At 34.9% G+C, this 16,741-nt stretch overlaps 2 protein-coding genes across 2 annotated transcripts in view; one reads left to right on the forward strand and one right to left on the reverse strand.

Moving 5' to 3' along the window:
- LOC139139958 (metal cation symporter ZIP14-like) overlaps nucleotides 1–9,277 on the forward strand; it is a 40,508-nt gene extending 31,231 nt beyond the window's left edge. Inside the window, exons 6-8 of the mRNA XM_070708926.1 lie at nucleotides 1,194–1,452; nucleotides 1,961–2,148; nucleotides 4,367–9,277. Coding sequence (XP_070565027.1) covers nucleotides 1,194–1,452; nucleotides 1,961–2,148; nucleotides 4,367–4,516 — 597 coding nt within the window. The 3' untranslated portion in view covers nucleotides 4,517–9,277. The remainder of the gene's footprint in view (nucleotides 1–1,193; nucleotides 1,453–1,960; nucleotides 2,149–4,366) is intronic.
- The window catches only part of LOC139139961 (aladin-like), a 236,579-nt gene that overhangs the window by 93,777 nt on the left and 126,061 nt on the right, over nucleotides 1–16,741 (reverse strand). The window lies entirely within an intron of this gene.

Below are 16,741 nucleotides of genomic sequence, written 5' to 3' on the forward strand. Positions count from 1 at the left end.
TTGGTACAAGGACATCGACCTATGTCATACACATGCACATTGACTTGTTATGTGATACGATCCAATATGGCCGCCGTGTGGCCATTTTATTACGTTTTATCATGTCCAGAACCATAACTCAGACATGTATCAAGCAAATTTATTCAAAGTTGGTACAAGGAGATTGACCAATGTCATACATATGCATGTAAATTTGTTTTGTGATACGATCCAATGTGGCTGCTGTGCGGCCATTTTGTTATGATTTTTTCATGTACAAAGCCACAACTCAGGCATATTTCAACCGATTTTAATCAAATTTGGTACAAGGACATTGACCTATGTCATACATATGCACATTGATTTGCTTTGTGATTCGATCCAATATGGCCACCATGTGACCCTTTTATTACGATTTTTTCATGTCCTGAACTACAACTCAGACATGTATCAAGCGAATTTATTCAAAAGTATTTTTATCACAGACCTAATGAAGAGGACTCTATCCTCTCTGAGGACCTGTAATCAAAGCACCCATTAACAAGTGGGGACTGTGTCATCAACGATGACTTGTTCAGCTTGGTCAAAAAATGCGTTTCTCAAAAAGTACTGGTCTAACAGCTTTGAAATGTGGTATACAGGTTTCTATATATGAACTGAGTGTGGTAATTTGAAATTATGATGAAATCTGCAATTTTTATTTTTGGGGGGCAATTGTTGCCATTTTTGGTCAGAATATTTTATTCAAAAAACTACTCATCAGATAGCTTTGGTTTACATTTTCTTAGGGATGATCGGATGTGATATATTCAAAGTATGATGAAATCTTCAATTTTGTATTTTTGCAGCTTATTTTAGCCACTTTTTTCTGGCCACTGCATTGAGTTATCAAAGATTTCCACCTTCTTCATCAACATGTGTCAAAAATAGTTATTCTGTACATAAACACAGCGGAGCTATATCGACCGCTAGGTCGCTTGTTTTATGATTCAATCCAGTGTGACTGACTTGCAACCCATTTGTCAGTGATGCATCAATAACTCACAAAGAGAAGTGTGTAAATCAGGCAAATGAAGTTGCGTGAGGTGAAATATCACACATACACCTTTCTTAACCCTTTGAACCCGGCTCAGACAGAAATGTCCGATGACGTCATAGAGTACCAGGGGGTCAGGGTGCAAAGGGTTAACTGCAAATGGTATTTTAAATTCCAGCAGGAAAGTAGTTTCACAGAAAAGACAGAGACTTTGGTTGAAAATGGAAATTCTCACTTTCATGAACACAATGCGTGTGCTAATGTAGTTCTGGCTGAAGATCAGGGTATTGCTACAGTGGCGTACATGGTCATCTTAGGCGATGGACTCCATAACTTCATCGACGGACTGACCGTAGGAGCAGCATTCTCCATATCTATCATAAGTGGAGTTAGTGTCTGCATCGCTATCTTCTGTGAAGAATTCCCCCATGAACTTGGTAAGTTAACGTCAGCTTCGAACAGAATTGAAGAAGCATAATCCTTGAAGGCAACTATTCAGACTGAAAGTCTCAAGGTCTTCCTCTGGTCTGCAGCATCTTTAGACTCATGTTAAAAGACACATATGCTTGCTTTTGTGAAAATTAAGACTTTTTTGTGGCTTTTACAGCAGATCATTAGCTAGACTCAAAACTAGGAAACCGCAAGATTGAATGTATAACTGATATTGTTTTGTTATATATGTTAAACACAAAATATCTTTTGAGCGAGATACCCATATGAAATGAAAATGTAGAGCACCAAAAATTATTAATGAAGCTTTCATACAATTATATGGCAAATTTCATGATTTCATGCTCCACAAAAGATTTAGTTTTGTTTTGGACAGTGATATGTCCAGTCTTTTTAAGATGTGAGAGTTTTGGAACAAAATCACTTTCAATTAGCATATTATTATACCTAACACCTGGTAGTACTCATGAAGCCTTCTGTTTGATCTCTTGACAGGTGATTTTGCTATTCTGTTGAACGCTGGCATGTCGGTGAAGAAAGCTCTTTGCTACAACTTTCTGTCAGCTTGCATGTGCTATCTCGGTCTTGTGATCGGAATTATCCTGGCTGAACTTACAGAAGCTGCTGAGTATATCTTTGCCATTGCTGGTGGCATGTTCCTCTACATTTCATTGGTTGATATGGTAAGCTGTGTTTTATTAGCTCCGCTGTCAGAGACGCGGAGCTTATCCGATAGACTGATTGTCCGTCATCGTCCGTCCGTCTGTCCGTCAACAATGGTCTTCTTCTCTGAAACCGCAAGTCAGATTTCTTTGAAATTTGGTATGGAGGTTCATAGAAGTGACCTCACTTCAGTTTGTTCAAATTGTGGTGAAATTTGCATATTTGTATTTTTGGGGCATTTTTGGTGTTTTTGGTAAAAAAATCTCAAATCTCAAAGCTCAAATTGTGGTGAAATTTGCATATTTGTATTTTTATGGCAATTTTTGTCATTTTTGGTAAAAAATCTTTCAAAATCTTCTTCAAAACTACCGGTCAGATAGCTTTGATATTTGGTACATAGGTCCCTAGGGATGATCTATTTCAGATTTGTTCAAATTGTGCAGAAATATGCAAATTTGCATTTTTAAGGAAATTTTTGCCATTTTTGGTCAAAAAATGTATTTCTCAAAAAGTACTGGTCTGATAGTTTTGAAATTTGGTATACAGGTTTCTATAGATAAACTAAGTAATATATATTGAATTTCTGATGAAATCTGTAATTTTGTATTTTTGGGGCAATTTTTGCCATTTTTGGTCAAAAAATGTGTATTTCCAAAACTACTCATCTGATAGCTTTGAAATTTGGTATACAGGTTCCTACAGATGAACTAAATGATATTTATTGAAATTATGATGAAATCTGCAATTTTGTATTTTTGGGGCAATTTTTGCCATTTTTGGTCAAAAAATGTGTTTCTCAAAAAGTACTGGTCTGATACCTTTGAAATTTGGTATACAGGTTTCTATTGATTAACTGAATGATATTGATTGGAATTATTAATAAATCTACAATTTTGTAATTTTGGGGCAGTTTTTGCCATTTTTGGTCAAAACATGTGTTTCTCAAAAAGTACTGGTCTGATAGCTTTGAAATTTGGTATACAGGTTTCTACAGATGAGCTAAGTAATATGCTTTGAATTTCTGATGAAATCTGAAATTTTGTATTTTTGGGGCAACTTTTGCCATTTTTGGTCAAAAAAATGTGTATTTCCAAAACTACTCATCTGATAGCTTTGAAATTTGGTGTACAGGTTTCTACAGATGAACTTAATGATAGTTATTGAAATTATGATGAAATCTGAAAGTTTGTAATTTTGGGGCAATTTTTGCCATTTTTGGTCAAAACATGTGTTTCTCAAAAAGTAGTGGTCTGATAGCTTTGAGATTTGGTATACAGGTTTCTAAAGATGAGGTAAGTAATATGTATTGAATTTCTGATGAACTAAATGGTATTTATAGAAATAATGATGAAATCTGCAATTTTGAATTTTTGGGGCAATTTTTCCCATTTTTGGTCAAAAAATGCGTTTCTCAAAAAGTACTGGTCAAACAGCTTTGAAATTTGGTATACAGGTTTCTATAGATGAACTAAATGATATTTATTGAAATTATGATGAAATCTGCAATTTTGAATTTTTTGGGCAATTTTTCCCATTTTTGGTCAAAACATATGTTTCTCAAAAAGTACTGGTCAAACAGCTTTGGAATTTGGTATACAGGTTTCTATAGATGAATTAAATTTGATCTTTTGAAATTAGGATGAAATCTGCAATTTTTATTTTCGGGGGCAATTGTTGCCATTTTTGGTCAAAAAATTTATTCTCAAAAATTACTCATCAGGTAGCTTTGGTTGACATGTTCTTAGGGATGATCCTATGTGATACATTCAAAGTATGATGAAATCTTCAATTGTATATTTTTGCAGCTTATTTTAGCCATTTTTTTCTGGCCACTGCATTGAGCTATCAAAGATTTCCACCTTCTTCATCAACATGTGTCAAAAATAGTTATTCTCTACATAAACACAGCAGAGCTATATCGGCCACTAGGTCGCTTGTCTATTCATGCAAGAGCCTCTGCCAATAACACCGTCTCAGAACAGAAAGTTTTTCAACATTTACCTCTAAAAACCAGATCAAAGCCAAATAAAACTAGTGAAACATCCCAGGCTCTCTCAAAAATGGTTTACTTACGAGTTCTACAGTTTGTGTGTGTTGTGAGCTCACAAGACTAATTGAAAATATAACGATAGATCGGTACATCTGAATGGTTATGTTATCATTTTAATTTTCACCCGAGTGTGTCTCTACAATATTGAACTATTCAGCAATTTGTTGTCAATTTCATTTTCTTCACAGCTTCCTGAAATAAACGCTGTGGAGGAAAAAGAAACCAACATGACCAATGCCAAGCAGGCCAAGATCTTCATCATTCAGAACAGTGGTCTGCTTACTGGATGGGGCCTCATGCTGTTGCTTGGTGCCTTTGAAGACACAATAGCGCTGTAACACCTCAGATGAGTTAATGCAACAACCACTGATCATCAGTAAATGTGAAATCATTCTCTAATCACAGTTTCTAATCTAAGCCAATTAGAACAATTTTTTTCATAAATTTCAAATTTACGGGTGCGTTAATGAAGCCAGTAACATGAAAACACAGTACTGTCAATTATTTGCAATCATGTCGTTGATTGTCAGGGTCAATACTTATATTTGGAATTGTCAGGGTCAATACTTATATTTTGATTCCTAAATCAGATTTAATGGACAAATGAAACAAAGTTTACTTCAGAGGGTAAAAAATGTTTGAAATAGCCATAGGTAATATTTCCAATATACAGCAAAAATGTAAGGTCCCAATTACAGTGAATGTTTATTGGATGTTGTGAAATTCAGTAAAGTGTGTGAGATATACCAAACATCGATTTTGGTGATTTTTGGAGGAAATCAGCCTTAAAAAAACAATCATGAAATGGAAGTTAAAAAGGACTTTGTAATGTATGCTACTGAAATGTTAAGGGTTTGAATCATTATTAGTGTCCAAGTTGATGAAATAGTTGTTGACACAACCAAATCAGGCACTGCCAGCAAATAGGGGATCATTAGCTAGTTTTTTTCCCAAAGTTCATTTTGCTCAGAATCTGTTGTGGTAAGAGTTTTAAAGATTACGCTTTCATATGTGACATATTGTCTAAACACTACATTGTGTAATGGTACTGTCTGGACTTGCATTCAGATCAGTGTGTTAAAACTGTTATCAAGGGAAATGTCTTTGTCAGGGATCTTACAGGAACACCGGTGTTAAGTTTCCATCCATGAATGCTGAATGGCAACAAAATTTGCATAGGAGAGAATACGTATGTGTCAAAAATTATGCACAAGTTGTCTACATACTTGCCCAAAGAAACTAAAGTATCTGTATAAGCCAATTGTGCTCTGTTGAAATAGATAAGAACAGCCTACTTATCAACTTTGAGGGAACATTTCAGGATTCTGTCATGTGTCAAACACAAAAAAGAAAACCAAAATTTTCTGTCTTTCAATTTCCAGTAAAAAATAGTACTATAGTGTTGAAGGCCCTTGGATACAATTCCTGCTTCACTTGAAATCAGTAATTGTAATGTGAGTTTATTGCTCAAAGATCACAAAACTACACAGAGACTACACAAACTCTAAAATGGTATCTTCATGTCTGAAGTGTCTCCAAAGGTACATCAGATAGACACTAGTTTTGACATCTGTGTTTTCTCATCTGTATCTCTGACATCATGTAGCTTTATTTTTGTATGTAGAGGCAGACCTGAAAAATGCTGACCCATAACATCCTCAATGTTCTTAAATTACTTTTCTTTGGGGGTACTGTTCATAACATATTAATGGAAAAGTACTCCATAGGATAATGTTGCATTGTAATATGGCTGAGGATGATCCCACTGTCCTTCAGAATAGATTACCTTTCATCTTACCCCTTAGTCATGGACTTGCCAATGCCAGCCTTTCAAAACACGGATCAGAGATGATGTTATAGAAACAGAGGAGTAACTCCTTGTTTCATTTGTCAGAAACAGAAGGAGTTAGGAAGATTCTTTTAACATTAGCAAAGTACCAAAACAACAAACAAATCTCAGGATCACAAGTCGGAACAAGTTCATCATATTCTTCTCAGATTTGAAGTTTTTATACAAAATCACAGATTTACAATTCTATATGCCTTGTGGAACTTTGTTGATTTCATTCTTTCAGTATCAGAAGTATTACAGAATGTAACCAGACAAGGTCAGGTTATACCTTAGCATGGATTTTATCCAATACTTCTAGCTTCCAGTCCTTAGAGGCTTATAGAACAGAGTAATTTATTAATGTTATGCACAGTGTAAACCCTACATGTTTTTAAAGAAGCAAACTTTGTCACCTGTCATGTTGAGATACTCAAACGAAGTTTAAAGTTACAAACACCTCTATTTTTAAATCAAATTTGTGAGCCAAGAAATGATTTTTTATGTAAATATATTTATGTATCTCACGTTTCATGTTTTTGTGTGGTTGTATGCCCGTGATAAAAATAGGGCGGTGAAACTCAGTGAAGTTTACTGTGCAGCTAAGAGATTATTTTATACTCACTCTCTCATCGTTTTGCCATTTTATATCCCATAATAAATCATATGCCCATATTAGGACAAAGGGCAGTAAAACTCAGTGAAGTTTACTGTGCAATGTGAAATTTTAATAGGAAATGATGTTACATATCCGTATTTATGTCCTTTCCATCAATTTCCCTGTTTTGTTTATGCCCAGATCATGTCAAGGGGCAGTTAAACTCAGTGAAGTTTACTGTACATTATATAGGACAAAAAGAAGTCATTTTATGTGTGTACTTTTCATTTTAAGTGTATAATTTTCATGCCCAGAAAAGGCAGTGAAGCTCAGAGAAGTTTACTGTATATTTGGTTCGAATTCAATATGATAAGCAATTTTTATATTTGTGTACATTTTGTTTTAACATTTTATTTCATGCCCATGTAAGGCAGTGAAACTCAGTGAAGTTTACTGTGCAGTTTCTTTTATTTCAATGTAATGAAATACCGGTTTAAAATAAGAGGCCTTTATTTTGCGTTTGTTAACTTTAATTTTGCATCAGCTCAGAAAACAAAAGCACAGCAATGGGTTTCAGGATAGGAAAAGACATTCATAATAAACAGCTTAGATGATTCAAAAAGTCATTCAAGACTTTACCTGTGAGGGCAGTGTTTTCAGCCAATCACCCCTATTTCCTTGATACAGTTCTGTCGAAACTATTTAGAATAATGAGAATATACCAAAGTTTTAATGGTTAAAGGGTTCTGGTTGGCATTGAACTCGAAGTCAATCAGTTAAAGTTAGACAATGCCAGGAAATCAAGGGCAGCTTTTTGACTTCAGAACAAAAACTGCATCAGTTCTGGTAATCAGTGAAAGATACATTTTTTCAAGGGACAAATTTCAAAATCTCAGTTAAAAAGCAGCCATTTGACGGTTCTCAGATTTATTGTAATCTGTGGAAAGTAACAATAGCAATGGATAAATGGCTCAAAGATTTTATCCTATCCTAGGATATTGCTGAGTGCTAGTACTTGTTCATGTAATCATTAATGATTTTATATTTGGGATGATTTAATTTTGTTGAAATTCACTTTTTTCCAAGCTGAGAATTGATTTAAATCCATACTCTGGGGTATTCTCAGCTTGGAGCAAACTGTTACTTGTGCTGCATTTATGAAAATCATGTATGGAAGTTGAGCTGTATTTATGAAAATCATATACGGAAGTTGAGCTGTCTGGCACAGTGCTTCATTCCTACACTGATTTTCATAACTCTGCTTTGAATATATCTGGAATTCTAATAAGTGATATTGTTGTTCAACTTACATATATTGTTTCATAATAAATTCTTATTCATTCATAATGAATGGCCAATTTATAGCACAATAAATCCAGGTCTAAAATCATACAGTGGGGAATCAATATGTGAAATAGAACATTATCATTTTCATATTTTACACAATCATAATTTAACACTTCTGATTTAAATTACAGAATTGTGAAATCCATATTATAATCAATCAATTCTATGGTGACCAACAAGCGGTCTTTTGGCTGCGTTAGCAATGGCCATTAAGACACAACCTAGTCAAGTTAGTTACTGCCAAGAAGTGACAACATGCTCTGTACATTGTGGTCTTCAGGGACTCACTTTGTCTTGTACATGTACATGGCCATCAAGTGAGTTTTGATAAATGTAGCGATGACCACGAAATGGTGACATGGTCAGATGACCTCCTAGTGACATTTTTACCAACTCAGAGACAGGTCAGAAAGTGACCAGTTGCTGACATGCATTTTGTAACCCTTTCGTAACCACATTTTGTAACCCTTTTGTAATCATGTTCCTGTTTGTTGGTTCATCCTCACTATCAAAAACCAATTGTACACATACAAAATCTAAAGGTGAACACATCAATCTGTTCACCCAAGTTCCTTGTAAACAGGTCCATAATCACCATTCATGCCATTGATAACAATGGGTTCAGGCCAAACCATTGCAGTGAAAGGGTTAAACTTGGCATTGGTTTCAGACTGGTATAATGTGTGAATCCATGTTCCAAAATGACCAATCACGATTCAAGCAAGAAAATTTATAAAAATGCTACCGTCTCCAATAATGTAATTCCATAGCTTGTACATGTATGAAGCTAACTGTCAATTAGCATAACTCTTGTGAAAAATTCTGAAGAATGAGTCTGATCAATGGTCCAACAAGTAAAAAAAGAAGTTTGATAATACAAGAAAATGGCATTACTTTTGAAGAGAACTATCAGTATACTTTTATCAATCACAGATATTTTAGGTACAAAGTTTTAAAGATTTTTATAAAGATTTTACATGGCAGTTGTTGCGGTATGATTAATATGGGTCTTTGACAAAGTGTAATTTTTGCAATAATTTTATCCAAAGTGCTGGATTTCAAATATTAGTATAATTTGTGGTACGTGAGATTTATTTTGGTGTTAAATTGGGTGCATTCAGTAAACTTCATGGAGTTACAGTCTGAAGAAGACAAGATTTAAGGGTATGGTTATCTTTTAAGGAAGATGTTCTTGGGAAATCTATATTTTATGTAAATGTGTATTTCGTCGGGATAGCAGGTTGTTTTGCATTATGTACTTACAACAAATGTGATTGGCTATAGTTCTTAATGCCAATTGGAATAAAACTTGTCTTCTTTTGCAAATTTTTGACTGTGAATTTATTACCTTACGAGTGAAAACCAGTTGATCTAATTGCAACACCTAATTTTCTGCGTGTATGTATGAGTGTGTGTCTGTGTGTGAGGGATGGGAGAGAGCCCTTTTAATTGCAGAGTTTAAATGGAAATACTGAAATGAACAAGATCCATAAGAGCTATATTGATTCAATTTCAAAACACACCCAACCCTCTTTTTACCACAGAATAAAACAACAAAATCAGATTTGACATGAATTTACTTCTGCAACTTATGGTGTTACAGTTGTAAACTCTTTTATTTAAGACGTATTTAAGAATCATCAATTTGGGGTTCTGACAATGCAATGAAAATAAGCTTTTTGTCTGTGAATGACAAAACTGTGCTTGAATACTACTGTGATGAATGTCATTTCACAGTCTTAATGAAAAAAGTCAATATCTGAAGATGCTGTGGATTAGGACTGGACCTTGATCCTACATGATTATTAAAGGGATATTTTGGTAATGGAAAGTTGAAATTTTGTAAATGTGGCAAAGTCATGCTTTAGGTGCATTGAATAGAGGCTTTAATTTAAAGAATACTGCATCAGATTAGTAAGCCGAAACTCGGTAGATTCTGAAGCCAATGTTGACCAGCCAAAGTTGGTTACATTACAGAAAATGTTTTGCAGCTCTTTCTTTTTTGCTCTACTACGGAGGAAAACAAATCTCGTCTGGCAATAGACAAATTTCTGACGAAAATCATCCAGCCCTAACTCTCAGATGCGAAGAATAAACTGTTATGAATACTGCAAAAATATGAATCAATATACGAAATGAATAAATACATATTGATGTATTAAATATATAAATACTTGATTATTAAGAATATGAATAGATATGAGCAACAAATAATGTTGTGTATGGCCTTCAAGCCGAAATATTTTCCACAGCAGCAGCTTGTAAGTGACCACTACAATATCTTGCTGTATGGCGCCCCCAGTGGTGAATTTTGCGTCGCGGAATACTCAAAAGCCATAGATTTATTGTGTCATACAAAGTGAATGATAGTACGTTCCTAGTTTTCTGTCAACCAAATGATGATGACAAAATGTAAAGATAGAACATACACTTCCATCAGCGGTGCTGAATGTAATTTACTTGTATTTTTGTAGCTTCAGTTGTACACACATCAAAACAAAGTACAATGCCTGCATCAAGTGATGACCCCTACCAAACAAGCATTATCATGTTTTCAGACTCATCATGGACTACAAACTATTGCAATAGAGATAGCTGTACGACATTTTTTGTCTCGTGGCAGCTGCCAGTGATGATATGAAAACTGCTAAATATATGTGTATTCTCCCCGTAATGCTTCTACATAAATGTGTTAATCACCAGGATTACATGGCTGAACCAGTTACAAAAGTTCACAAAGGCAATTGTCAATCACCAATGAAAGGTCAGCCTTGCTCAAAGCCTTTAAATTTGCCCGGGAATATTGTCCATTTCCTGGATAATTGGAATAAACATGATATGATTGGAACTCATTTGAGAGAATAAGATCTTTTCTTTTAATTGTTCAAATTTATCAAAAGTGTTATTTGCCCTATAGCTGAAAGTTGCAATATTACAAATTACCAATAAAACAGATGAATTGCAAAAAAAATGAAAAGTAGTTGAGCTTAAATTTTCTAATTAAACCAACAGTACTACAATATCCTATTTTCCATCATGTTAAAATAAAGCAGTTCTTTATTGCAGTACATGGTCTGTTAAAATTAAGCAGGTAAATAGTAAAGTCAATATGGTTAGTGGTAGAGTTAATCATAGACCCTCGAGAAAAATGTTTTTCTCGAGGGTCTTAAAAGATAACCATATATCCCAGTTCCCTGCTTACCTTCATGTTTACATGGAATGTTTACTCGCTTGTAGTCCTTAGTTTCCCATCGGAATAATTATCAAAATCACTTTGATTGTAGAAAAAACTGACGAAGCACGCTGCTTTACACAGAGACTTCGTTACCAGAATGAATTATGGAAATACCACCCTACGGAGTATTCATATCTACTGGCATTTGCTATTTAGGTGTACAAAAAGGATTAATAAAATTGCAAAACTCATTAGTCGTATGGAATTTGTTATATCTATTCGAATCACTCAAGCTGATGTTATAGTGAAATAGAGCAAGTACTTGCCGCAAATGCCGTAACGTACAGTTTTAAGATAAAAATTAATTGGTGAGATGGGGACTATATTATTTTTGTGATTAGTATTTCAGTAAGTACGTGTCACGTATATTGTGCCATTTATACTACCATGTTTAGTCATTTTTGTTGATAGTTACTTGACACCTTAGTTTAAAGAAAGGGAGGGAATGTGAGGTGTATGCACTGTAAGTGTAAGTAGTACTCTAAACAACCAGCAGGAGGCGACTCGCTGCGCAGTTCACGGCCGAATCAATTGTTCAATGGCGGCAAGTCCTTCAGTGAACTGCAAACAAAATTGTAGCGATATAGTCAGAATCATTTTCGCCTGAAGCTGAGGATGAGGATGAGGATGAGGATGACGCTAACTTTACGCTCGTAACTCAAAAACCAATCATATGCCATAAAATGATAATGATATCAACGTAGCCGTGTGAGAGGGTCTGATCGCACATGATATTCACATGGATAGGGGATGTCATGGTTAGTTTATTTCTATTTACACTTTTAATAAGCGACCGATTTACTGATAGCAAGTATTCTCCGGGGCTCATGAAACTTACTTTATATAAAGGCTTACAAAGCTTACGGTATGCGATAAACATACCAAGCAGATTGAAGCGAACCACGGAAAAAAGCAATGAAGAGATAATAACAGAGATAATAATTGAATGTTCTCTTGAAACGTCACACTACCAGTTTCAAATCTGGTCACTCGACCGATATGTGTGTCTTTGTACTTAAAGAAGTAATCAACTACTATAGAAAGCATGGTAGTAATTTCATTGTCACTTTCATGGACGCCTCCAAGGCATTTGACAGAGTCAACCACTGGGTTCTCTTCAAAAATTGATTGATCGCAAAGTACCAGTGTATTTTGTCAGATTTCTCCTGAGATGGTATCGAACTCAACAGACTTTTATTCGCTGGGGTGCATGTACCTCCAGTGGTTTTACTGTCTCCAATGGTGTAAAACAAGGTGGGATCTTGTCACCAAAGCTTTTTAATATCTATATTGATCATTTGAGCTTTATGCTGTCTAATTCCAAAACAGGTTGTAACATTGGAGGACTTTTCGTCAATCATTTAATTTATGCTGATGATATTTGTCTGATTAGTCCTTTTGTCAAGGGAACTCCGAAGTTTGTCAATATTTGTAGTGACTATTGTGATACTCATGATATTTTATTTAATAACAAAAAGACAAAATGCATGTGTGTGAGATGCGATTCTTCTATGATTCGTCACATTCCTGTGTATCTCAATGGAGTTAAATTAGTATTTGTCACAAAGAAGACACATTGGGTTTTGTTCTCAACGATCACTTTCGTGATGATGACGATATCGAGCGACAGATGAGATGCTTTTATATATCAGCTAATATGCTTATGAGAAAATTTTCTCGATGTACCTTTGAAGTCAAGAGTGTTCTTTTCAAAACATATTGTTATCAATTGTATGGCGGTCCAATTTGGATGAAATATTCTGTTAATATTATGAGGAAATTGAAAGTTGCTTACAATAATGCCGCTCGTCTTTTATTGGGCTATGATAAACGTAGTAGTGCAAGCTCTATGTTTATATTTAACAGAATCAATAACATTGATGCCTTGCTGAGAAGGCAAATTTATGTTTTAAAGCAAAGACTTCTGAGAAGCAGTAATGATATTGTACGATGTGTGTATGACTCATTATATTTAAACTCCGAAATGATAAAGTTATGGAATAAGCTTCTTTTTGTATAACTTAACCAAGCTGTGTATATTTATCACCAGATTTTCTTTGTTGTTATATGGACAATGAGTCCGAAATAAAGAGTCCGAAATAAAGTCTATAATACATGTAAGATTCCTCCAAGCTTCACACATTTCTGACAATGACTAAATATACCGAAAATAATTTTTATATAAGGGAATATTTCTTTTACAATCTTTTAATAGAAATTTAAACCTTAATTTCATTTCTTGCGGATTTCATTCGTGTAAGTAACCAGTTCCAAACTTTTTTGCTGAAATGAAACTTCTTTTGCCTACATTTAACTGATAAAGTTGTTCATAAAACTTATGTTGAAAAACTGAACGTGTAATTGTTAACATGGTTTAACCTGGTTTAACCTATTACAAAAGGGAAATCTGTCTTGTCAGCTGAGAGTTTGTTGCATCAAAAATCCACATGTTCGAAAATTATTCATTTAAAATAATGAAAAATAAACTTTGTGATTGCATCTAGTGTGGGCGTATGTTGATCATCAGCCATGATGCTGAATGCTGTGTGTACAACTTACGACTTGTTCCAAAGGAAAAAAAATAAGTCAAATGTGTATTTCTTGTTATTGTTTTTTATTGTGTTGTCTTTTATCTCTGATGACAAGTGTTAGTGACACAAATACCTTCCTATGGCTATAATTGCCACAATTCCTCACTGATTATCAAGCATGTACATGAGAAAAGACAGCCATACCCCTGCCTTTAACTGCAAATCAATTGCTTTCATGGCGCTTCATAAGGTTTATTCCCTGTCACATGGAAGTTTTCAACTTTCAACATTGTTGAAATAAGTTGAAAAATGTTTCAAAGTTATATATCACTCCAAGAAATAGCACTCTCTACAACAAAAATCAAATACAGGTGGTAATTAGGAGCATGAACTTCTTTCATTTTCCAGGTTTTACATTCATCAGCATATGTCAGTGACAATACATAGATATAACATGTAGAAGTGATTGGTTTGATTTTATAGTCTGTTATGTAACTCTCATAGTGTGAACAATGATATGTCAATCAACTAGAAATGAAGTATCTGCTCCACTAAAACGAAGAAAAAAAACTGAAATCAAATCCATTCTTTGAGACATTTTAATGTTTAAATGATGCACTACTATGGTCACTTGGTGTGTGGAACCACCAACGCTGAACTAAGTTTGTTCACTCAATACGATCTCTCTCTGACGCTTCAGCAAAATTTGAAATGATTCAGTTTTGAAAGAACTCCAAGAAGGCAGTGGAGGAAGATGTGTATTGTACAGTTGTATTTATGCAGAACAGTCAGGAATTACTGTGTATCCTATTTTTCTTGTGATTTCTGTTATTTTGATGTATTTTAAGACTTGTCTTTTACAACTTGCTGTTGACTATTTGTAATATAAGCAAATTTTTGGTCTAATGTGATGGGTTAAAGTAAACCCGAGTGTATATAAATATAATATATAAATAAAATTCCACCTATTTGTAAATAAAACACATCAGAGTATTGCAAGCCTAAGTTTGCCTTTTTTTCCCCATTGTCTGTAACTGACACACAAAGATGTGATGTCAGTGGGATTCTGTGATCTGATTGGCTTAAAGACATTTCTATTGAAAACTCAGTTCTCATAGAAGTGATGTCATTGTGTGTGTGTGTTTATGTACACTTTCCTCCATTTTTACACCCATGAATCGCTGACTCTGATACTCCTAGTGTTGCACTGTTCTGCAAGTCCCTATGCTGTCACAATGTATATTCAGTGTAAAAACATTTTAGTTGTCGTCAACAGTCCAAATGCTAGACTTTGCCTAAATACGATGTAACCTGTGCCGTTGTGCCATATATTAGGTTTGAATTGTATGCTTATACCATCAGCTGAGTGGTGAAGGCTTGACTAATCACTTTGAAATGAAATCAAGATGAAAAAACTGGACAAGCAGCAGTCAACAGTTGAAATTCAATCCTTCAGAAGAGAATGTCTAAAGTTCTGGAAAAACACTGTGTCAATTCTGTATCTACCCAGTGTTGCTTTATAAGCAAAACACTCGCAAAACAAGTGTTACCACCGAGAATCAGCAGTTCATTTTGCATTATACAATGCCAAGTTACCAATGTATAGTCTTTCATGTGCTTCATGCCACTCTATCTCTTTGCACAATCGAATTGAATAGCAACTTGGCCCATTTGCTGTACTGTTGTTGGTTTGTTAAGTAAAGCGTCATTACAGTCACCCCCTCTACATTTTATTCCAAACGTCAACTCTCAGTGAAATTAAGTTGTCCTTCAAAACTAATCTCATTTACTGTTCACCCGAACACAATTGTTTTTCATTTGTCCCTCTGCTGTAAATCCTGCCAATCGGACTGTTCAAGCTTTCTCATCCATCAAAGAATAGGAAACTCCCAGGAACATTGATACTTTATGAAACTTAAACTACCCTATGAAATTGATGCGACCTATGCTACCCTTTCAAATGACATTTTCAAACCAAAATATTCCTGGACCAGGAAGGAATTTCTATAATTTGTTTTACATCAAAAGTTAACCACAGAAAAAAGAATTCCAATCGTGACTCTCTCACTGCTCAAAACAGAACCAAATATTACTTCCCGTTTCTGTGCAAATCTTACATCAAAGGGAGACGTACACCCATATAGCCCCAACAGGAGCATGCATCCCCCGGATGTCCTATACAGGTATTAACAAGTCACCTGAAAAGGTAAAACCTGATTGAGTGTGGTATTTATTTAGCCAGTGAGGGCGTATGCTGTCAAGTGAGAATCTCGTCATGAATCCCTGTACTGTCTGGATTTATATCGTGGTCATGCCTCATTAATCGACTGTTCGATCTCTTCAACGATAGAGTAATGTTATTCAAAGTCAGGATGTCCGTTTAAAAGCCCCCACTCAATTATCAGATTTATCTAATATAAATATTATGTACTTGATAAAATATTCAATGGAAAACAAAAGAATGACAAACTGTTAATGAGCTATTGACACATTTGCTAATGCGAGAACCTGGGATTGAGAAGGGCGCCTTTAACTGTGTGATCACAGGATTTGACCGTGATATTCATTGGTAGCAATAACACATCGGGATTTTATACGTTCTCGTAGAGATCGAACTTGTCATCGCGAACGGCTGCTATTTTGATTAGTACTAGAATATTCTGTAGGGCTGTGGAAATAGTGGTAATTTCGCCCCCAGATTATCTTCTCTTCTTGGCCAATATCTTTGGCTTTCCTGGCGTAAAGTACGCCCTGGTGTTACTTCACAGCAGTAATATTTCAGTCATTTTATACAAGTTTGCTCTGTGTGGTCCATTCAACAAGAGAAAAATCATTTGTTCTTGATAGTATTGATGGTTGCAAAATGGATGATACTATTTTTATATCTCCCATTGATGTTAAAAATGCTATTAGTAAATTACAATTGGGGAAATCGGCAGGGCCTGATTTCCTCTCGCCTGAGCATTTTGTTTTTGCCAGCAAAAAGGTGTATATACATTTGAGTATGTGTTTTACTGCCATGCT

The sequence above is a fragment of the Ptychodera flava genome, chromosome 9 (genome assembly GCF_041260155.1).
Source record: "Ptychodera flava strain L36383 chromosome 9, AS_Pfla_20210202, whole genome shotgun sequence".
Taxonomy (NCBI): Eukaryota; Metazoa; Hemichordata; class Enteropneusta; family Ptychoderidae; genus Ptychodera; species Ptychodera flava.